At 34.5% G+C, this 22,409-nt stretch overlaps 4 protein-coding genes and 1 long non-coding RNA gene across 14 annotated transcripts; 3 read left to right on the top strand and 2 right to left on the bottom strand.

The window, feature by feature from the left end:
- Positions 1 to 1,129: 1,129 nt before the first annotated feature.
- LOC120273172 (desumoylating isopeptidase 1) lies at positions 1,130 to 4,498 on the bottom strand. Of its 4 annotated transcripts, none has more exons than XM_039280754.1 (5): positions 4,385 to 4,498; positions 4,051 to 4,115; positions 3,850 to 3,947; positions 1,730 to 2,046; positions 1,130 to 1,655 (listed from the first exon to the last, which is right to left on the bottom strand). In XM_039280754.1, the coding sequence occupies exons 2-5, from the start codon at positions 4,057 to 4,059 to the stop codon at positions 1,297 to 1,299; spliced, it is 783 nt and encodes a 260-aa protein (XP_039136688.1). In that variant the 5' UTR covers positions 4,060 to 4,115; positions 4,385 to 4,498; the 3' UTR covers positions 1,130 to 1,296. The 4 variants fall into 4 exon arrangements, with proteins under 4 accessions (XP_039136688.1, XP_039137168.1, XP_039137809.1 ...); XM_039281234.1 differs by having other exon boundaries at positions 3,850 to 3,935; XM_039281875.1 differs by having other exon boundaries at positions 3,850 to 3,909.
- Positions 4,499 to 5,378: 880 nt separating this feature from the next.
- On the top strand, positions 5,379 to 10,270 carry LOC120249258. 7 transcript variants are annotated; one of them, XR_005533347.1, is made up of 5 exons: positions 5,379 to 5,643; positions 8,271 to 9,415; positions 9,506 to 9,642; positions 9,741 to 9,818; positions 9,911 to 10,270. It is a non-coding gene; the product is annotated as an uncharacterized LOC120249258 (long non-coding RNA). The 7 variants fall into 7 exon arrangements; XR_005532988.1 differs by adding an exon at positions 8,000 to 8,186 and having other exon boundaries at positions 8,271 to 9,642; XR_005533419.1 differs by having other exon boundaries at positions 8,318 to 9,642.
- Positions 10,271 to 12,043: 1,773 nt separating this feature from the next.
- LOC120259767 (cyclin-dependent kinase inhibitor 5-like) lies at positions 12,044 to 15,556 on the top strand. Its single transcript, XM_039267250.1, has 3 exons — positions 12,044 to 12,594; positions 14,957 to 15,160; positions 15,246 to 15,556. The coding sequence occupies exons 1-3, from the start codon at positions 12,248 to 12,250 to the stop codon at positions 15,313 to 15,315; spliced, it is 621 nt and encodes a 206-aa protein (XP_039123184.1). The 5' UTR covers positions 12,044 to 12,247; the 3' UTR covers positions 15,316 to 15,556.
- Positions 15,557 to 15,817: 261 nt separating this feature from the next.
- LOC120259751 (rho GDP-dissociation inhibitor 1-like) lies at positions 15,818 to 18,249 on the top strand. Its single transcript, XM_039267249.1, has 5 exons — positions 15,818 to 16,111; positions 17,180 to 17,243; positions 17,325 to 17,543; positions 17,774 to 17,898; positions 18,010 to 18,249. The coding sequence occupies exons 1-5, from the start codon at positions 15,833 to 15,835 to the stop codon at positions 18,073 to 18,075; spliced, it is 753 nt and encodes a 250-aa protein (XP_039123183.1). The 5' UTR covers positions 15,818 to 15,832; the 3' UTR covers positions 18,076 to 18,249.
- Positions 18,222 to 20,385, bottom strand: LOC120259783 (50S ribosomal protein L28, chloroplastic). The gene is made up of 2 exons (XM_039267252.1): positions 20,139 to 20,385; positions 18,222 to 18,646 (listed from the first exon to the last, which is right to left on the bottom strand). Exons 1-2 carry the CDS (start codon positions 20,335 to 20,337, stop codon positions 18,414 to 18,416), a joined length of 432 nt encoding a protein of 143 aa, XP_039123186.1. The 5' UTR covers positions 20,338 to 20,385; the 3' UTR covers positions 18,222 to 18,413.
- Positions 20,386 to 22,409: the final 2,024 nt, after the last annotated feature.

The following is a 22,409-nucleotide window of genomic DNA, read 5'->3' as shown; positions in this document are numbered from 1 at the left end:
TATTTAATAATAATGATGATGATGACAAAATGTAAAAGTATTTTATTATTATGCATAAATATATATATATATATCTTAGACTTCTTTTTTCTGAATTCCCTGAGAATTCAACTAATTATGTTTTTATAATTTTAATTTTTATTATTTAAAAAATAATATTTTATATAATTTTTTAATATATTTTAATAATATATGTAAGGCTCAAACATAAAAATTTAAAGTTTAAAAATATAAAAAAATAGCCCAGTGGTATTTTAATAGAATGGTAAAATAAATAATCAGGATCAAAATCATTTCTTTTGATACTGAGCAAACACCGTATGTTCATCAGCTTGACATGGTAAAATTTTAAAAAATCATTAAGCATTGTAGCTGATGTATTTTTATATATATCTGTTTTTTTTACTAAAAAAAATTAAAAGATATATATAATAAAATTAAAAGGAAAAACACCAAAATTTTTATAAGTTATATTTATGTGCATAAGTGTATAAAGTACGATAAATCCCCTGGAAATCAGATAATTTATATAAATTATATAAAATAATCACATGTTTATCTCAATTAGCACATTAACAATTAGAATATATATATATATATATATATATGACAACATTGAAAAGAAGCATACTTTATTTGATGCAACTATAAATGTGATGTTTGCCTTGACTTATTAAAACTCACAGTTTTATCCAAAAAAAAAAAAATGACCGTTGAAGTTTTTCTTTTCCTTTTTTTAATTAATGTTTTATTTGGGTTTAAAATAATACCTTCAAATTAACACTAAACTTATAACTAATTGAGCTTGTTGAGTTAAATCAGTAATTTTTTTTTTTACTTTTTGGTAGAAATTCAGATATTTATATTAAATTTTCTAAAAACACATTGGTGCTTAAAAAGACACACTTGAAAAAAAAAAATCACAAACTAAAAAAAAAGGAAAAACTAAATTCAAGTAGTTTTGATTTCCTTGTTACTCAAATCTGCCAAATGTTTTTACTCAAGAACTAAAAAGTAAATTATTTATCCTATAAAAAAAAATTTACCAAGAGACTTTCAAAATCATTTAGGTTAAAAAACAAACACTTTTTCAATGTAAAAAAAGAATAAAAAACATGCAACACAGAGGCAGAGTAGAAAAGAGTGTAAATTGATGAATCCTGAATCAGTCAAACAAGAGTTTTTATAGTACAGTTCCCAGGAAAAACAATTTAATCAATCATCAAGAACAGAGTCACAGTTTTTATGAGCTTGATGATGCCAAAGAATGGTGTGTTTGTTGAACAAGAATTTTCACTAACCTTGTGACATTGAAGTGCTTTTCAGATGACCATACTTCTGCATAATTCTTCTTGTCGCAAGAGCAGCGGCCTCGCTTGCACGCAGAGTTCCCATGGCCATGATCGCCTCGAACTCTCTCGTAATCTCTTCCTGAACCTTCGCCCGAGCATCACCAGCTGACAGTGATGATTGCTTCCCAATTGCTGCTGCTGGCTTTACGGTGACATTCTTTGCTTCTGTGGTTTGGTTGTCAGATTTTCCAGATGGAGGTTTGTTCGTTGTTGGTTGAGCTAAGGTAGGTGATGGTGTGAACTGAGCAGCTTGTGGAACAGCGCCGGATCGAAGTGTGTTATCGAGCCGTTGGATCATTGGCACTGCAGAAAACATAGAAGATAATAAGACAATGTATGAACAAAACTTTTTGGACGGAAAAGTTTAGAGAGCTTACATATCAGACCGCCCATTGGACTGCTCATGACTTCATTCGGGAGCTGGAGGATGTAGTCAGGGATGCTAATGCCGACCAAGAATTGAGCAATCTCATTGCTGAAGTTGTTGCAGTTGTGTGTAAGGATATTGTAGGATTCGGGAGTGTATCGTGGGCTGATTTCTTGCAAATATTCCCTAAACACGTCCTTGGGGATATGTGTGAATCCCAGTTCGACTACATGAATTGGAGTCCCATAGGGTGTTCTTCCAGCAGGATCATGCTGAATTCCCCCAGAGAAGTAGTATTCCTCATCATACACCACCACGCCGGTATGCCTGGCCTCGTTTAAAGAAAAAGATTGCACAATGAAATCTTCAAAGAGGAAATAATCACACTAACTGCCTCTTATAAGAGCCGGAATAGAAATTAATGCTTAACATTATCACATTAGTCCTAAAGAGTAGAAATGTTCAGGGCAATTGAAATTTCATATTTCTTATCTGATAGTGTATTTGAACAAATTAACAGATAGCTTGCTGCAAATTTGAGAAACTTCTCATCATGGCAGGATATATATTCTAGCCCTCTTTAATTTTAGGCAAGGACAGCCTAAAAATTTCACTCATATATCATAACATTACAAGGTCCAAATGTCAAGAAAAGTTGGTTTCAAAACCAAGGGAAAGGACCAAAGTAAGAATATATATATTGGTCACAACCAAAGCAAGATTCTGATTCAAATGGAATAATTATAAGAAAGTTCATGGTCTTTTCCTAAGTAGTAGAAATGTTCAGGGCATTCAACTAAAATTTTCATATTTACTATTTGATTGTAAACTTTAGGCCAGGACAGTCTTAAAATTTCACATATCTATGCATAATATAAACATAGAACGGTCCACAAGTCGATAAAAGTTGGTCTCAAAACCAATCTGGTTTTTGAGAGAGGACCAAAAAAATACTTATAGATAGATTGATCGATAGACAGATAGATTACAACCAAAGCAAGATTCTAGTTTAAATTGAATAATCATAAAACAGTTCATGGTCTTTTCCTCTCACTAATGGTGAACTTTCAGCTTAAAATCATACCTATAAGCCATTGCTCTTGCATATAATCCAACTTGTTCTAAGTTTAATATCATGAAGCCAAGGTACTATCAAAAACTACACTCTAACAACAGAAAATGGCCATTAAGAGCAACTTGATTTGGTTTATCATGAAATGATGTACACAATTACCACATAAAAGCGTACTATATTTGAACAACTTAAAAAACTAAGGTCAAATACATTAACTCATACAACTAAATAAATGCATATACATGGGATCAAGTCATTCATGGTCTTTTCCTCTCACTAATGGTGATCTTTCAGCTTAAAATCATACCTATAAACCATTGCTCTTGCATATAATCCAACTTGTTCTAAGTTTAATATCATGAAGCCAAGGTACTATCAAAAACTACACTCTAACAACAGAAAATGGCCACTAAGAGCAACTTGATTTGGTTTATCATGAAATGATGTACACAATTACCACATAAAAGCGTACTATATTTGAACAACTTAAAAACTAAGGTCAAATACATTAACTCATACAACTAAATAAATGCATATACATGGGATCAAGTCATTCTTAGTTGGCAGAAGCCAATCAGCACCCCTTGAGAGAATTCAAACACACCATCTTCCCATCCATATCAATGACAATTCAAAATTATATCTTAAAAGTATACAATTCAGAAAGAGACACAAGCCATGTCTTGAGCCACATATTTCAAAGTATTCCACCCAAAAAAAAAAGACAAGACAAGAAAGCATCTTACATGAAGTCTTATAAGATCAATTTTAATATCAATTCTGGCATTACTATGTGTAGGCCGTACGAATAGAAAAATGAAGCAGCTGTCTTATTTCAACTACTCTCTAGCATCAGCAGTCAAAGATTTGAATAGCAAAGCAAGGGAATAATCCAAAATTATCAATAAGAGCTGAAAGTCTTCTCCCACACAACACAATCTCCACATTGTTGTTCTTAGAATTCATACCAAACTAACTAACAGTTAATCTATGAACATTTGTTCAATTATTACCAATCATTCTATCAAAATGTCATACAAAGATAATATGCTTACCATATGCCTTCAATTGCCTTGCCCAGGAATGACATCGAAAGCTGGCGAGCAAGCCCTTGACTGAGATCATACACATTCAAGGTGACCTTGTGACCCTCCTGCAAAAAGTTTCTCATCACTCAAATCAATGAAGATCAAAACACATTGAATTCAAACAATGAAGAAAAAATCGCAATAGAAAAAAAAAAAATCAGGAAATACCTCAGCCATATGCTCAGATTCAGAATTCTATGAGCTCTCGATGTGAGATTTCAATTCAAGAAAACCTACAAAACTCAAAAGATCAATGCCGTTTCAAAACACAAAAATATGATCAATTAGCAGCAAGAATAGTGAATATAACGCAGATCATGAAGCCGTATGACTAAAAAAAACCAGCCTTTTTGCAATCAAAAAAAGAATTACATGGATCAAACCCTAAAAATCAATAAAATCAAAATCATGCATCTAAAAACAAGAATTTTACGCCATAATGACATCAAATCAGAACCAAAAAACGCAAAAATTGTGGAATGCGTGAGAAAAATCGAATTACCTAAACGAGATTGAAGGGTTTCGATCGATCAAACAGCGAAATGAGGGAAAAAGGAGGTCCTTTTTGGGGGTTGGTTTTGTTCCCGTGTTTCGGGGTCAGTCGCCTTCTAGAAACTATTAACCAATAAAATTTCTCCACGTGTACAATTTAAGGTGCTTCTAGAGAAGTCTAGGCTCGTCATCATTGACCTTAATTTATTTGTTTTGAAAATTATTATAAATTTAATTAAAAAAAGATTATTATAAACTTTATCAACAAATAAATAAATTATAAAAGACTTATTAAATCAATTTTATTTAAAAATATATATTATATTTAAAAATACTAGATACATAAATTAAAATAATAAAAAATTAAATATGTTATATTGAATGATTTAATAAATCATGTGATTCAATATTTTTTGTTTCTAAAAAAAATTGCCTTAATTATTTTAATTTGCTATAATTTTCTTGGGTAAGTGGATTTTCAAGAAATGGATGAATTTTTTTTAAGGAGTAGTTTGACTCTTTAAATTTTTTAAATTTGTATAACTTAAAATACTATTCTACTATAAAAAAAAAATGACATGCAAAATACATGAAAATTTTAAAATAAATTCAAACAATTAAATGAACACTTTAATTAAAATTTTTCATCCTAGCATGAATAAAATTTTTTTCAGTAATTCTCCATACAGTCCTTAACATAATATTTTAGTTCTTATATTTTTTTCAACTCTTTATTGGTCCATATACTATTTTAAATGTGCCCAATTGGTCTGATTGGAGACGACCATCATGTTTGCCGTTCAATTATGCTGACGTGGCCAACACGTGATTTTTTTATATTTTCTAAAACCTTAATATTCACGCGTGGAATTTTTTATTAGGTGATTACTGAAAAACAATAAAAAAGTGAATAGTCAAATATTAAAATAATCAAAGTTCGGATCCAATTATATTAGATCCGAACCAGATTTTTTTAACTCTAATTACTTTACTCTTTACTCTCTTTCCCTTTCTCCCCCAACCTCCAGCTCGATCATCTCCCATTCTCTTCTCCGACGAGCATCTCAATCAGCCCTCCTCATTTCCTCCCTTCCACCCCCTTGATCAGCCTTTCTCAGCCCTCCGCAACCCTCCCCATTCCTCCCCTTCCACCCTCTCGATTAGCCCTCTCCATTCCTTCTCTCCAATCAGTCTTGAAACCATTTCCTGCTCGAATAAATTTTGTTCCCCATGAAAATCCCTTCGACCTTCCATAGTGAAGGTGATAAGGTACCCTCTTTTATCTCTTATCCTCTTTGTTCTATTTTAATCTTTCTACATTATTAAAGTGGTTTATGCTTGATTGTTTTATTGTTTGATTTTTTTTTTTTTTGTTTTATTTATTTATGCTTGGTTGGTTTTAATGTTTTTATTCCTTGTTCTGAGTAAATTATTCATATAGACTGTTACATTATTTACATAGACTATTTTTAATATGGACTATTACATTATTTACATAAACTATTTTTAATAGAAGCCAATGCTATACATATGGTAATTAAATCTCTTAGTTAATTTTTTAATATACTAGGGCACCAATTTATTGCTTTTTATTTTTTTCTTGACTTCAATTTATTGGTTTGCATTTATGGATTGTCAGGTATCATGGAACAATACATTATTAGGTACCATTTGTTAGGGAATACAGCTGTGTATACAGCTGTATATCTATATTTGTATAGCTACCTTATTTATATAACTGTGTATCTATATATACCTTGTACATTGTAGGTTTTGTGTTAATGAAAAATTGTTTAATCTTTTCAACCTAACACCATTATAGAGGCATATTACTGAGATAAAGGGAGTTCAATATATCAATGGTTCAAAGTTTGAATTTGTGGTGGATCATGATAAGTTATGCTATTGGGATCTATTTGGGGGATGTGAAAGTAGGGTGTGATGTGGGATGTGTTTGCAGTTATTTTATGTGGATAGTGAGGGTTGTTGAAAAATATTTGTGATGATGTTGGGACTATTGCTTTGGTTGATCAATTAAGGACAGAACATACTATAGACATATATGTGGAGTCACCTAATATTATGCAGGGTGGGAGATTGCCAAATGTGATAATGGCTTGTGTTAAGAGAGTTATGGATTTGTTTGATGTTGTGAAACTAGATGCAAAGGTCAATGAGGGTATGCAGGAAATGGATGCCATGTAGAAAATATTGGAAATACATACAGTTGTTATGCAGGACAAATTGGAAGTAGATGCAGTTGTAGTACACAACAGTTTGGAAGTAGATGTAGTTGTTATGCAAGACAGATTGTAAGTAGATGTAGTTGCAGAGCAAGACAGTTTGGATGTAGATGCAAGTGTTATGCGAGACATTACTAAAAACAATGAGTTAGGATGCAAGGAAGATAATATTGAAAATGATGTGGAGTTAGGATCCAATGAAGACAATATTGAAAATGATGTGGAGTTAGGATCCAAGAAAAATAACATTGAAAATGATGTGGAGTTAGGATCCAATGAAGATAATTCTGAAAATGATGTGCAATTAGGATCCAATCAAGATAACATTGAAAATGATGTGGAGTTAGGATCCAAGAAAAATAATAAGGATTATGTGGAACTAAATGAGAAGAGTGACGATGAATGTGGCAGTTCAGATGAAGAAGAAGAAGGAATATTAGATGACCAAATTGAATGTGATAATTCAGATGTAGATGAAGAAAGGGACAGGAGCAAAAAAATGTCAGCAGATTTATCAAGATGAAGAAAGCATTACACGATATAGTCCATGACAGTACCACAGGAAGAATAAATGGACATGAAACAATGACTTGTTTGAGAAATGCAACAAATAATGAGAGAAATTGTGGCCTTGAAGGGAAGGTTACTGGGTATGCAAGTGATTACTTTCAGTAAAAGAACCCTGACAGCTATGATGATACAAGTGCAGGTTCTGAAGCCAATGAAGTAAGGAGGCATAAATCTAGCAGAAAACAGTATGATCCCAATGCATAATTAAATGACTTTTGCTTGAACCTTACATTTGCAAATCTTAAATAGTTTAAGACTAAGTTTATTGGGTTCTCCACTAGGAGAGGTTTTGCATTTAAATGTGTTAAGAACAATACAACAGGGGTTAGGGAAACATACAGTGCTAAAGGATGTAAGTGGGTAATTTTCTATTCTTGGTGTAGTGGAAAGAAGGGATTTGTTATCAAACACTATCTTGCAGAATACACATGCATTCTTGAGACCACTAATAACAGGAGGACGTTTTTGTGACATACTAAGTGGAATGCTATTCATTAAGACCAGTCATCTGAAGGCACTTGTGAGGAGGGAGATGTGGGTTTTTGTCATAATCAAAGTGTGTAGAAATATCAAAGGGTTGGTGCTTAAAAAAATTTGAAAAACAATTCAGGAGTGACTTTAAAATATTGAACAATTATGTAGTAGAGCTGAAACATACAAATCCCGGTAGTACGATGAATGTGATTTCTGTGAGAAATAACCCCAATGAGTGCCCGGTATTCCAAAAAATATACATCTGTATAGCTACTATCAGAGATGGTTTTTTAGTTGCTTGTAGAAGGTTGATAGGTGTGGATGGTTGTTTCTTGAAGGGTTAGTTGAAAGGGCAATTGTTGACTGCCGTTGGAAGAGATGGGAACAACCAGATGCTCCCTATAGCATGGGCAATAGTGGAGAAAGAGACAACATAGAGCTAGACATGGTTTTTTTGAGCATTTGAAGGCTGATCTTTGTATTGGAGAAGGCCTTGAATGATCTTTAGTTAGTGACATGTAAAAGGTAAAGGTTAGCACTGAATTCAATTATTTGTTATCACTTTATGATAACTGAATTTTAATGTTGCCCTCTTCTTCTTCATTTCAGGGTCTCATTCATGTAGTAAATGATCCTTTCCCCTTCATTGAACACAGGATGTGTGCTAGACAAATATACGCAAGGTGGGAAAAGAAGTTCCAAAATGGAGATCTCCAATTGTAATTTTGGAATATTGTCATGGCAACTATAATCAACCTTATGTGGAGAAACAGCTTGAAGTTATGAGGAATGTAAATGGGGGAGAGGTAGCTATGGCTGAATGATTGGAGAAATGACCAATCAGAGGGTGGTTCCAGGCTTACTTCAATGATGTGGTGAAGTGTGAGGCTGTGGACAACAACATGTGTGAGACTTTCAATGGAGTCCTCCTTGACGCTAGAAGCAAGCCAATAATCTCCCTATGTGAAGAAATCAAACAATACACCATGAACAGAATAGTTACCAAGAGATCACATGCCTCGAAATAGAAATTTGAGCGTGTGCCTAACATAATTAAAAAGCTTGAAAAGGGGGAAAAAAGTGTAAGATGATAGGTGGATTGGAATGGAGGATCATGTCATGAGGTGTTCTGTGATGATTTTGTGCAGTTTGTTAGACAAAGATAGTTGTTATGCTGGCAAGACATGGTTGTAGCTGTAGGAAATGAGACAAAACTGGCATACCATGTTAGCATGCCATTGCAATTATCTCTTCTTGTGGGGCAGACCCAATCAACTGCCTGTTTGAATGGTTCAGCAAAGATACCTATTTAAGTGCATACCAGTATAATGTCAAGACACTAAGAGATAGAGAGTTTTGGACAACATGTGAAGAATGAGATAATGGCAGGTAGGCTTGCAAAAAAAAGGAAGAAAAGAACCACTAGAAGTGCAGAAAAATAGTATTGGAAAAGTTTCTAAGATAGGGAGGACCATGAGATGCAGTATATATCATGTCGAAGGCCACAACAGAGCACACTGCCCAAACAAACCCCAAACTATGAGTTTTGGCTTCATGTGAAGAATGAGCATTACTACCACTAATTGCTAGGATAATGGCAGGTAGGCTTGCAAAAAAAGGAAGAAGAGAACCACTAGAAGTGCAGAAAAATAGCATTGGAAAAGTTTCTAAGATAGGGAAGACCATGAGATGCAGTATATATCATGTCGAAGGCCACAACAGAGCACACTGCCCAAACAAACCCCAAACTATGAGTTTTGGCTTCATTTGTTTGCTAAGTTGTTTAAATGGACATGAATTTATTTTTTTATTTTTTTATTTTTTTTTTGTTGGTGCTCATGTAGGTTTCATATGAAGGAACATAGCCTGAGTCAAATCCTGCACCTGCTACTGGTGTTACAGAGCCATCAAGGAAGAAAAGCAAGCAATAATTGGAGGAAGGGGAAGATGGAAGAAAGGGGGAGGAATAATAAGAATCTTAGTAAGATGTATTTCTCAATCCTCAATTTCTTGATGATGTGTGCAAAATACTGCAAATGATGATTATATTCCTGATTTGTGATTTTTATATGTTTTAAGGATTCCCATAGTGTTTGACTTATAGTGGGGAGAGTGCCACCATATAGTTCCTTCTTCATTACAGCTAATGAGTTAATGGTAATATATATAAATATATGAATATATATTTCATAATTAGCAAATGTTGTAGCCTCTATACTACTAACTTGTGTTCCTTGCTCTTTGATTAGCAGGCAAGAAGATATACGATGGTAATTGCACATGGTGCACTCTCTGAAGAAGCATCAGCATGCCACCAGAGCTCGATAGCACTTGAGGTGTCGGAGCTATCAACACAACAAAGCTGTGCACAAGACACAAACTGAGGGTCTCCTCAAAATTAAATTACTTGATGTGTTTGTATGGAGTTTTTTTGGAATAGACATATATGGAATGTGTGACTGGTAATCAGTTTGTGAGATACTACTGTGTAATTTTGAAGCCGCACAACACAGTTGGCTATTGCTTTTTTTTTTTGTGGATAATGTATGTATTGGGATACTACTGTGACTGATATTTATCTTGTGAAATACTGATGTGTAATTTTGAAACTGCGCAACACAATAGACTGCTGCTCTGTTTTTTTGTGTGGATAATGTTTATATTGGGATACTACTGTGACTAGCATTCAGTTTGTGAGATACTGTTGTGTAATTTTGAAATTGCGCAATACAACTGACTATTGCTATATGTATGAAAATGTATGGATTTGGATTTACACAGACCTGCAAATATAATATAGTTGGATTTTTTTTTTTGGCAATGTTCTTGATTTTGTATTACAATCAAATTATGTTGAATAGAATAGGAATTACTTTGGTTGCGTTGGCATGTTGCATTTCCGGCCTGTATAGGACAGGATTCCAGCAATGAATAGGACTGTTGCAATAGTTGTTGGAAACAATATTGACATGGATACTGCTCATAAGGAAGGGAAAGGCTGGTCGAAGGAGAGAAGATGATGGGAGATGATCGGGACGCTCTCGGAGAAGAAAATAACAGATGATCGGGAAGCTCGTCGAAGAAGAGAATAGGATATGATCGGGATGGATGTTGAGGAAGAAAAGGAGGGTAAAGTTATTTGGGTTATGAAATTGGGTTCGGATCCGAACTTTGATTATTTTAATATGTAACTATTCACTTTTTAATTGTTTTTCATTAATCACCTAATAAAAGATTCAACATGTGAGGATTAAGGATTTAGGAAATATAAAAAAGCCACGTGTTGGCCATGTCAGCATAATTGAACGGTAAACATGATGGCCATCTCCAATCGAACCAATTGGGCACATTTAAATAGTATAGGGACTAGTCAAGAATAGAAAAAAAAGTATAAGGACTAAAAAATTATATTTCGAAAAATACAAAAACTACAAGGAGATTTACTCCAAAATTTTTACTATCGTTCATATATAAGTAGTAGGCAAAGGCATGCTCAAAATTTTTCAGATAATTATTTTTTAAAGAAAAAAATAATAAAAACTCTTTGTATATTTTGATTGCACAATGTCAAAGTTTATGGCATGAATAATTTTATATTTTAAATTTAATTTAAATCTAAAAATAATTATTTTAAAAAAATTGGTGGATAGTTTGGGATTTAATAGGCTTGAATGGCTATTTGTGAAATTTAAAAAAATTGGAAAGACGTGTACTACTCTATTTTCTTTTTAATGATATGATAACTTTCACCAACCTTCAAAATATTATAGAGTATAAGAAAATTTGGATTTGCAAATTAAATAATAATAATTAAGGACTTATAATTTAATCAAAAAAGAAACATGGTTAGAAGATCAATTTCTAACGTCATATTTATCAAGCAAAAATTTATTATTTTGTTAAAAATATTGCACCATCACCAGTAATATTACCAATAGTATTTTTTAATTTTTTTTACCTAACTTAGCTATTTCAACCGTTAATATAAATAAATATATAAATTTATCAATGATCAAATGTTTTATTAGTAGCTCGATCTACATTAGAATTTTTCCTAAATGATATGTTTTACGTATCTCAAATAAAAACAAATTTACAGAAATATAAGTAATAATTATATGCAGTGGTTTTAGCGTTCATATATCTGTAGGTCCTCTCTCACTTATTTCATTTAAATTTGTACATATCGCGTTTTTTTAATGGACATAGTAAACAAAAAAAAAATGATATAAAATATATATTGACAACCATATGTATTTTCCAGTATTTTATTTATTTATTTATTTAATTATATTACCTTTTCATTATTTTTCATAATTATTATATATATATATATCTCTATATATTCTCAATTTATTTATTATTCCCCCTCAAAGCTCTCTCTCTCTCTCTCTCTCTCTTTCTCTAGTGGGATTCCCTCTCAAGTTCTGGCCTTGGTTTCTTCGCCGCCATTCTCTCTCTCCGACCGAGGTCTTGGCTCCATTGCGCTGCTCCTCCGCTCCTCTTCTCCCTACCTGGCACCTCTCCATGTCCTCTCTTGAATCCAGAGGAGCTCTGGAGAAGAAGAGAACCAGAAGGAGACGCACATGGGCAAGTACATGAAGAAAGGCAAGCCCTTGTCCGGTGAGGTCGCTCTCCTCGGCGAGCCACCACTTCCGCCCTTCATCGGTGTCCGTACCCGCGCCCGCACCCTCGCCCTTCAACGCCTGCAGTCCTCCTCCCCTCCATCTCCCTCTCCGCCCTCTTCTTCTTACCTCCAGCTCCGCTCCCGCCGCCTTCATAAGCCTAAGCTTGCTTCTCCTAAACGTGGCCCTAAATCCAGTGCAAAGGCGAGACCTTGCTCGAAGTCGGTGCCGAAGGAGGCGCCGGAGAATGATGCTGGAGTTGAGGTTTCGTTCGGGGAGAATGTGCTTGATTCCGAAACTAGGAACAGGTGATGTTTCTTCTCATATTTTGTAAATTAGGGTTTTCATTTTCTCTCGTTTTGTGCTTCAAAATCAAATTTTTATGTTGTTTTCTACTGTTTGAAATTAGGGCTTTCCGCTTTCCCGCATCTTTTGTTCATGTTCATTTTTAGCTTCTCTCTTTGTCATATGTTGCTTCTGGTCACAATCAAGCTTCTTTTTAACAACACAGCTAGTTTTGTGACTAGTTTACTTTTATAAGATGGAGATTCTGTTCCATGACATGATTGGTACTGGAGGGAGGGACCTCTTTGACATGACCTAGACTTAAAACCTTCATTTTCCCTTCTTTTTTAGCTTACTTCTAATGGCAATTGCTTAAGTTGTTAGCTTTCTGGCAGTGTATCCAATGTTTGTACAGAGCCTGCAATGTTATGGACTTATATGTTCATCTTACTCTTGCATGATTATATACATCCCTTTTAGCTTACTTCTAATGGCAATTACTCAATATGTTAGCTTTCTGGCAGTGTTACCAGTGTTTGTACAGAGCTTGCAATGTTTTGGACTTGCCTGTTCATCTTACTTTAGCATGATTATGTGTGTGTGCGCTTTTATCAACATAAGGTATTGTTCAGCTTATTCAAGTTTCTTGGGTATGAATTATAACATGTGAATTCGCATCAGTGGTACTGCCCTCTTTGATGGCTATCACTGTCTGTTAGCTGGGATCTTCATGTTTGACATGACCTTGATTTAATACCTTCAATGTTTTCCCCTTTTTAGCTCATATACTACTTTATTTGTTAAATTATTTGGTTGTGCTTGTACACAATCCATAATTTTTGGGGCTTGTGTATAAACATCGTGCTTCTGCTTGAGTCTGTAGCAGTTTGGTGTGTCTTGAAGTTTAGGCCCCATCACATGTCCGATCCAACTCATGACCAAACCATTGGAAAAAATGAGGAAAAATCAAGTGAAAAAGATTATAGTCTTGTGGTGAGTGCAAAAGGCTTGGGTTGAGTGCACTGTGACAAAATGACCCTTTTAAAGCTGCAATCCAATTTCCTTATCATATTATGATTCACACCTTGGTAAACCTATATATAGTTCGTTAGGATTATCTTTTTTAGTTTTGTCTTAAGTGTTCGTAGATTGGTTATATCATGGCGTGGGATTGCATGAGGAATATAATTTCTTGTATTCTACTGAAAACTTTCATGTGAAAATTTTTTAGTCTTTGTCCATGGACGGGTTAAATTGCTTAGTGCGGGGAATTTCACATTTCACATTCTAAGATTTCCTCTTTTTTGACTTAGCCATTACTTTATTAGTTTATTTGTTAATGTTTAGCAGTGCTTGTACACAGCTTTTAATTTTTTGGCTTGTCTAGTAATCTCATGATTATTCAAGCATGCATCTGTTCTTGTGCCTTGGATGTTAGACCCCACCAACAGATGCCAAATCCAGCCTTGATCAGCCTGAAGGAGAAAATGAACAAAACTTGAGTGAAAAATAAAGACCCATGTTGAGTGTGAAAGGTTTGGGCTGAGTATGGTGTGATCCAATAGTCTTTTTAACCAGCAAGCCACTGTACTTTTATTCTCACTTAAATTTATAGATATAGTGCATTTGGCGTATCCTGTTTATTTATTTATTTTCATTTTCATTTTTAATTTTTGTGGGTTGGTTTTGATTTGTCGCTGTGGTTGGAGAGTTATGTCAGAAGTTGCTTGAATCTCAGTTTACAGAAACTGGAGTCATTTTCTCTATTGGTACGTCTATCTGGTTATTTTTCATTTCTTCATCCGTTTACAATGGAGGGATCTGGTTCTCACTTGGCTGCAAACTTACTAGATCACTGTATTTCTATTATTGACTGAGATGTCCCACTTTGGTGAAGTTGAATCACAAGTAAAGAAGGATGATATTAACCAACGACCAAGTGGTCTATTGGTAGTCGGGTCCCCATTAGAGTCATTCACAAGTGGTGAGCGTTCGAATCTTGGGTGAAGGCACATTTCTGGGAGTATAGTAGTGGTTGTGTGTGGGTGGTCCCAGCGTCCATGTGCATGCGGGCTCGGTCCCCACTTACTCCGCCGAGACTTATGCACGTCTCTGCCTTTCTTAGCGGCCTAGCCGCTCATCTTGGGAAAAAAAAATGATATTAATTTTCCATGAAGACTTTGTCTAGTGACTCTCTTGATACCAATGTTTACCGTCATTCATGTTGTACCTGTCTATACATCATGATTTTTTGGTATAGGATAATTGGTTGATTCTGTTCATGTTGAATGCCATATATTGTAATGATGGATTGGAACTTGTATTTTCGAAATTCATGCTAGTCAATTGATATCAAGGATTTCAAGTTCCACTATCTTGTTGCAGGGATGACAGGGAAACCACTCCTTGCTGTCTAATAAAGGATTCAGATAGTGCTATAACTCCTGGTTCTACAACAAGAAAAACCAGCTCCACGGCCACCAACAAAAGAGCACAGAGCTCCAAACCTGGACACATTCCGACAGCCTGTGAGATTGAAGAGTTTTTCAGTGGAGCAGAGCAACTTCAACAGCAAGCATTTGCTGAGAAGTATAATTTCTTGTTCTATTGCTTTCTGTCTTTTTTATCTTTTTCCATTTTCGCACACTATCGATACTGTGATTTGTTCGGACAGGTACAACTATGATACTGTGAAGGACTGCCCGCTTCCTGGTCGTTATGAATGGGTAAAGCTGGATTCATAAACAGCAACGGTAGCGCATCTTGAAGTAGTTGCAGTGGTGGTGGTGGTGGTGGTTGCCACCCCTTTGTCCCCATCTCTGTTGTATAACAAGTAGGTTTCTGACAATCTGTAGACCTTAGTCCAGTGATAACAAAATCTAGTTTAGAAACCATGAAGCTGTTGTTGTATGTGTATATTTCTGCTAATGGTACTGAAAAGTTTCAATTGAATAAAACCATGGCTCAGTTTGATGTCACTTTGCACCTTAATGTTGTTCCAGAAGACAAGTGAAATGTCTCATTCTGCTGCTTGATATTCTTTTGCTTTCAATCACTTTTATGGTAATAAAGCTATGCATTACTCAAATGAAGAAAGGCTTTGAATTGTAAACCAAATTAGCAGTTTCTCATTCATGGCATGGTGAAAAAAAATGGTTACTTTGGTTTTATACCTTTGTGGTAAAAGTAAAAAAAGGAAGAGTGAGTGTATATACAACACACACACGCACATATATATATATATATATATATAAGACTCACATGGAAGCATTTTGCGCCGACAAGAAAGGCAACAACAAAAAGGAGAAGGTTTTGGGCATTTGTGGAAAGAGTTGGAGGGGTTGGAGAGGGTTGGAAGAAATGGAGGGGAGTTCATCTGCTTCAAAGAGTAATGGTAGTGTGGTGGTGGTGGTGGAGGAGGGAGAGGGGGAGGAGAAGAGGGTGGGAGTTGAAGAAGGAGAGGGTGATGAAGATGGTTTTGCTCCAGGATTTGTTCCTGGACCTCTGGTTTCTCTCAAGGAACAACTTGAGAAAGATAAGGTTCTCTTCCTTTCTTCTTCTTCTTCTTCTTCTTCTTCTTCTTCTTCAATTTTGTGCAAGATTTCAACTTTTCTTTCTTCTGTATTCTTTGTTTTCCTCTTCTTTGTTTTTTTCCTCTTTGTTTTCCTTTTTCATCTCTCTCTGTCTCTCTCTCTCTCTGAAGTGTTTTGTGGGGTTGATATGGCACAAGATTCAAACTTTTTAGAATAAGTTTGTCAACAAAGTCTCCATCTTTCTGAGACTTTTGGTGTGAATCTAACCTTGGAGAGTTTGTCAACAAAGTGCTTTCTCTCTCTGGATCCTCAAATCAAAACAATGATAGAGACCAAGAAAACAAGTTTAGTAGTACCCTCATGCCTGTCAAAATACAGAGAATAAACATAAAAAAGAATAGAGTTTTTCTCTTGCTCTTATATATATATATATATATATATATAGTGTTCTCCATTGTTGATATGAAGCAAGATAGGTAGTTTCTTATGTCTATCAGAGAACAAATATTATCTGTGAACATAACTGGAATTTAACTTGTTTTCTTGTTTGCTAAACATTTTTCTTCATCATTGTTAACCATTGGTAGAACTTGTGGCTTGGTTCTTATGATCATGAAGTTCATTCTTAATTCTTGATTTTTCGTCTCTGCTTCATTGTTTCCGATATCAATACCTTATATTTCTGGCACATAGTGTAAATATAGCTCGAAATAATCTTAGCTCTACAAGCACTGTCAATTTAGATTGTTAGAACTTGTTGATCAAAATGAAGACCCTAACATCAAACTGTTATAATAATTAGTGTAAAGGCATTACATGCCGTTCATGCATGCAAAATATTATACCAACATATGATGATCAAATTTGAACCGATTTCTGCAATTCGGTGATCCTTTCATAAATGCCACAAATTATATATCCAGTAAACCATAAAATTCTAAAATCGGTATTGCCTAGTTGTCTAGATCATCATTCATATGATTTGCCAATTAAATCTTTATCAAAGTGCGTAGTTCATCGAATTCTCGGCTACCTGCTTTGCATTGTATGATCTTGTTGTCGGAACATAGTACAGGATGATGAAAGTTTGAGGAGGTGGAAAGAAAAACTGCTTGGTTGTGTTGATGGGCAATTTTATGGTAAGCTTTAAAATTATCTTTGTTGTCATCTTGAAAGTTTGCCGGCTGGTTTCTTTCTAACATCTTTTTATTGTTTGAAAGACCAAATGGAGCCTGAAGTTACATTTTACTCCATAACGGTACTCTCGGAAGGTCACAATGAGAATATTACAATCTCGACATTGACTGAGAATCAGCCGCGAGTTCTCTTCACTCTGAAAGAAAATTCCTCTTATCGTCTTCAGTTAAGATTCAGTGTTCAACACAACATTGTCTCCGGCCTGGCTTATTCTAATACTGTGTGGAAGGGAGGAGTCCGAGGTATGTCTTCCTTTGTTTATGATGTAGTTCACTAATCTCAAAGCAACCCATATTCGATGATCCTCATAATCTTTCTATGAGATAACCAGGAAACATACTGGACTTTGTGTATCTTAATGTCAACTTCCCAGTTTTGCTCAGCATATATATGTTTACTATCTTGTTTTCAAAAAGACGATGTTTCGGGTTGTTGTGTACCTAACATTGGCCGATGATTTCTTCGGTTACAGTTGATGAAACAAAAGGTATGTTGGGTACCTTTGCTCCGCAGCGGGAAATCTATGTACACACACTGGAAGAGGAGACAACTCCGTCTGGTATACTTGCTCGGGGAATTTACTCTGCGAAACTCAAGGTATGATTGATTTGAGCAAAATCAAAGAAAGCTTACATTTATCTGTTGCGAGAAATTATTCGTCGGCAGTTCTTAGCTTTAGTTCTTAGCTTTTATGATGTTCTCTTACAGTTTGAAGACGATGATAAACGATGCTACTTGGAACTCAACTATCAGTTTGAAATCAAGAGCAAGTAGGCGAAATTTTCAGGATTGTAGAGAATCTGATATTGCATTGAATCAGATTACACTGTTAAACTTTGCACAATAACTCTGCAAAATCTTTATAATGTTTTTTCAATGATTATGCTCAACAAATTTGCTGCTGTTTCTCAATCATTCAGTTAGAGAAATAATACTTTGTTGATATTATCCAAGGAAAAACAGAGATCTTCATTTTGCAGGCAAGCATGCCAGTTTTTTTTTTTTTTGCTTACAGGGAGGTTCGAGCACAAAAGAACTCGATTCTTAATGATCAAAGATCAGGTTAAATTTGTCCGAATAATAGGAATAGAATCGACGAAAGTATGACAACCTCATTCCTTTCGGAGATCGATACCAGCCTTCTTGGCGACAGCATCCAAGCCATTCTTCTCTATGGTTTTCAATGCCTTGGTGGAGAGTCTGAGCTTGAGGAATCGCTTACCGGCTTCCCACCAGACTCTCTTGTACTGCAAGTTCACAAATTGTAGCTTCTTCGTCTTGTGATTAGAGAAAGAGACCTTGTTGGCTCTGTTTGCCTTCTTCCCAGTGAACCGACACACTCTGCCTGAAATAAGAAAAAAAAAAAAAATCATTTAATTAATGCATTTAAAAACATGGCCATGCTATGATGCAAGTTGGCAATAAAACCAATTCGAACAATCAAAAGTTTAAGCAATTCCATTGCAGTAACATTGATACACAATCTGAGAATGAATACAAACCAATAGATGTCAAGTGGAAATATACCAAGCAAGGAAAGTTTTTATGCTGAAATGTGCTTCAACAATTGGAAGCTTATCTTTCTGATCATGTAGTGAATGAAAAAGTTTAATCTGAAAGCTAAGAGGCATTTAGAATTTGGAAGAACTAGTAAGTGCATCAAAACTTGACTTCAAACCATTTTCCGGACACAGGAGACATTTGTATTTGTTTAAATTCAATCACAAAGTAAAGAAGGTAATGGTTCTGTGACATCTAAAGTTGTCAAATCTACTAGGCATTAGATATTTTGTCAAATCCTCTACACAATCCAATTTCAGTACCCTTTTTCCTGAAGGAGATGAAACTCAACCAAATTAATAATTTACCGTAGTTAATACACCCACCAATAAATAAAACAATAGCTTGGCAATTCAACATGCAGACATTGAAGACTTGTGAATGCAAGCAAGAGAAGAACAATATATTCTACACCATCCAATTTTAGTTCCTTTGTTCTCTTGGAGAAGAATCTAAATCAAATTAATAATTTGCTGTTGTTATCTACTTGCCAATAAATAGTAAATACAGTCATTGCAGACTAGTAAAAATCCACACAAGAGAAGAAAAACAAGAAGATGCAGAGGACAAGGTTAATTAATAAACATCGAAAAGCACAATGTAGATCAGAAGAACTATTATGTAAAATTCAATACTCCAATGCTATTCACAACATTGTAGGTATAACATAATTAGGCAGGTTGAAAGGGTTCATCTTTAAATAGAGAAAGATAAATAAATACATAAGTAAAGAACAACTCTTTTACTGACTATAAATTCAGTGGTTCATCCAAGTTTGCATTCCAAAAACTCAGTTTCTCATAAAAATTTCATCACACAAGTAATTATATCATAGAACAGAGTCAAAAAAGAGCTTCAATATAATGTTCTGTGACATCTAAAGTTGTCAAAAATACACTTGAAATGCTTAGAAAATAAAATAATTGACAAGAAAATCTTCATTAAAACATCATTCATGAGCAATCAACAAAAAATAAAAAAAATTATCAAGGACAGTCACATAAAGACCAAACTATGGTTTTCTCCCACAAAACAAACACTTTTCAACAAATTCCACACATTTATCCACAGATTAAGTTCAAAATGCAACACATTAACTTAAATTTTCAAAATTATCTTCTTTGTTTTCAACCCAAACTCCATCCTTCGCTCTTTTTCACCCCAAAAATCAATTTTGTTTACAATTCAAGCCTAAGAAATCCAGAAAAAGCACATGAATTCGAATCAATTCAAATTCAAGAAAAAAAAAACACTTGGAAGGGATTGAAGAAAATTACGAGCAACGATGGGCTGAACGGGGGCCAAAATCGGGAGAACCAGCGCCGCCGGAGAGATGCTAATCCTTGAGCCTCCAAACTCCGATCTCGAGAATCCAAGCCTGAATCCCGGCTTCCGAACAGACCCAATGCTTGAAACCCTAACCCTAGAACTCGAACTGAAGCTCAGGGCTGAAGGCCCCGCGAGAACTGCCGCCATTTTTTCGTTTTCTTTTTTCTCTTTTCGTTTATCGAGTTATAAACGAGAGAACGAGACGAAGAAGAAGAGATAAGGCCCTTTGCCTCGGGATTCGTTCTTCGTACCATCTCGATGTTTTTTGTATTTTTTTTTTTTTTGAAAAAATTCCAAAAAAAAATTTTGCCATTCAAATTTTGCGAAATAAAAATTTAGATTTTTTCCGGCTGATAAAAAAATAATATTAACTTTTTATTATTTAATAAGGATAACCTCGTTATATTTATTTGAAAATGGGTATAGTATAAAACTATATTTCTTTTATTAATCTTTTTCAAAATTTTACTAAAAAAATAAAAAAAAACTTAATATTATAAAAACTAAACGGAATTATGTTTTTTTTTTAAATTAGCAGATTTTTAACTGAAGTGACATTTTATCTTTTATTTTATTTTCACTTTTTTGAAGGAGAAAGGTTAAGAGAATAAGTGATTGGATTTGGAAGAAAAAAAAATATTTATTCTATGAATTATAAGTTTGGTTATATATATATATATATATATTAACAACCACTAGATAGTAATCAGCCAAGTGAAAGTCACTGTAAGTGGTGAATAATCAAATTTTTTGTACCACAATATTATACAAATATATCATTATAAAAATATTATAAAAATATTATATTAGTACTGTTTACACAATGTTTATTGGATCTTTTTAAGAGAAGTTGTATTTTTTACTCTTTAAAATTGTGAGACAGGGATTTACCATTATGAGGTTATAATCATTGATATATTTAGAGGGTCGTTAAGCCATTATAGCTGGTGAACTACTGTATATCTGTATTTCTTTTTGACACGTTTTTGTTTGCGGCGCTTGTCGCTATTTTTCAAAAAATATATATATATATATATATATTTAAAAAATTAAGAAGAAAAAATATCTCAAAATATGACAAAGTACGACGAGTTATTTAAAATTTACCCGCAAAAAGGCACATGGCAAGTTGCTTATACTGTTCCAGTGCGTTCATAGCCAGTTGCACTAATGAAAGTGATGGTATCCTTACCCGCGATCCAAATTAAATTCAATTAAATCCACTTTTTCTAGAATCTAATCCACACCGTTCGTTTCATCCGAGGTATAATCTAAGGGCTGTTAACGTGATGGTGTATGATAACTATTCTTTACTTTGGTCATCATATACCCTTGCACGAAAAGCCCTCTTCATTGGTTGCTGTTTTCTCCTAAGCTTCCTTTCTCTCCCGCCTTGTTCTTAAATCTCTCTCTGTTTCATCGATTCCAACCTTGAATCTTGTTTTCTTTCACTCGATTTGATCCAATATTTCATAAAAATGGAATTTTTCCGCAAGTTTTTCTGATCTGATTGGTGGGATTTTGCCGTTTTCTCATGAAAATTCAGATTTTTTTCGGTGTTTTTTGTGCTTGATTGGGATCAAGATCGATTTTTTCGAACCTTAACCGTCAATGCAGCAGGAATTTGCGTTGGTTTAGGTGTTGTTTTGGTATGATTTTTGGTTTTCTTTTGAGGTTTGAATTCTAGGGTTTCGTTGCATTGAAGCGAAAGGAAGCTCCTTTATGGAGTTTTTTTTATTTTAGGGTTTTGTGTGCTTTGGAGGGTAGATGGATCCGGGTGTTACCCACCTGGAAAATCGCGATGGGTATAAGCCTCCAGCTTTGATTGATTTCAAAGAGGAAGTTCACCGAAAGGAGGAGGAGGAGGTGGAGGATGACGAGGCGTGCTCTCTTCTCCCACCGGTAATGAATGGAGACATGCCGGAGAAGCGCCGGAAGGGTTCCGGTAGGAAAGTCCAGTGGAATGATCTCAATGGGAACAAGCTTGTTGAGGTGCTTGAATTCCATCAAAGGTTCATATCTCTCTTCATTCCTGAACTCTAGTTTTGATTTCTATTTGAAAAAGTTGTTCTTTTATTAGGAAGACTAGATTGATTGTTTTCTAATTTGATAATTTTTTGAAACATTGGAAATTAGCTCTTTTTTTTTTTGGGAGGTTTGATTTTGACTGTTTTTCTAATTTGATAATTATTGATGGTGTTATGAAACATTGGTGTATA

Source organism: Dioscorea cayenensis, chromosome 1 (assembly GCF_009730915.1).
Source record: "Dioscorea cayenensis subsp. rotundata cultivar TDr96_F1 chromosome 1, TDr96_F1_v2_PseudoChromosome.rev07_lg8_w22 25.fasta, whole genome shotgun sequence".
Taxonomy (NCBI): Eukaryota; Viridiplantae; Streptophyta; class Magnoliopsida; order Dioscoreales; family Dioscoreaceae; genus Dioscorea; species Dioscorea cayenensis.
Note: the sequence above shows the minus strand (reverse complement) of the source record. Positions and strands in the feature narration are given on the sequence as shown.

Coding starts and splice junctions, on each gene's coding strand:
- LOC120273172 (XM_039280095.1), bottom strand. CDS start 3,965: ATGAGAAACTTTTTGCAGGAGGGTCACAAGGTCACCTTGAATGTGTAT. Junction 2,047..3,849: donor AAGGCAATTGAAGGCATATG/GTAAGCATATTA, acceptor AAACGAGGCCAG/GCATACCGGCGTGGTGGTGT. Junction 1,656..1,729: donor TCCAATGGGCGGTCTGATAT/GTAAGCTCTCTA, acceptor TGTTTTCTGCAG/TGCCAATGATCCAACGGCTC.
- LOC120259767 (XM_039267250.1), top strand. CDS start 12,248: ATGGGCAAGTACATGAAGAAAGGCAAGCCCTTGTCCGGTGAGGTCGCT. Junction 12,595..14,956: donor GATTCCGAAACTAGGAACAG/GTGATGTTTCTT, acceptor ATCTTGTTGCAG/GGATGACAGGGAAACCACTC. Junction 15,161..15,245: donor CAGCAAGCATTTGCTGAGAA/GTATAATTTCTT, acceptor TTGTTCGGACAG/GTACAACTATGATACTGTGA.
- LOC120259751 (XM_039267249.1), top strand. CDS start 15,833: ATGGAAGCATTTTGCGCCGACAAGAAAGGCAACAACAAAAAGGAGAAG. Junction 17,544..17,773: donor GTGGAAGGGAGGAGTCCGAG/GTATGTCTTCCT, acceptor CTTCGGTTACAG/TTGATGAAACAAAAGGTATG. Junction 17,899..18,009: donor TTTACTCTGCGAAACTCAAG/GTATGATTGATT, acceptor GTTCTCTTACAG/TTTGAAGACGATGATAAACG.
- LOC120259783 (XM_039267252.1), bottom strand. CDS start 20,337: ATGGCGGCAGTTCTCGCGGGGCCTTCAGCCCTGAGCTTCAGTTCGAGT. Junction 18,647..20,138: donor CGTTCAGCCCATCGTTGCTC/GTAATTTTCTTC, acceptor TTCTTATTTCAG/GCAGAGTGTGTCGGTTCACT.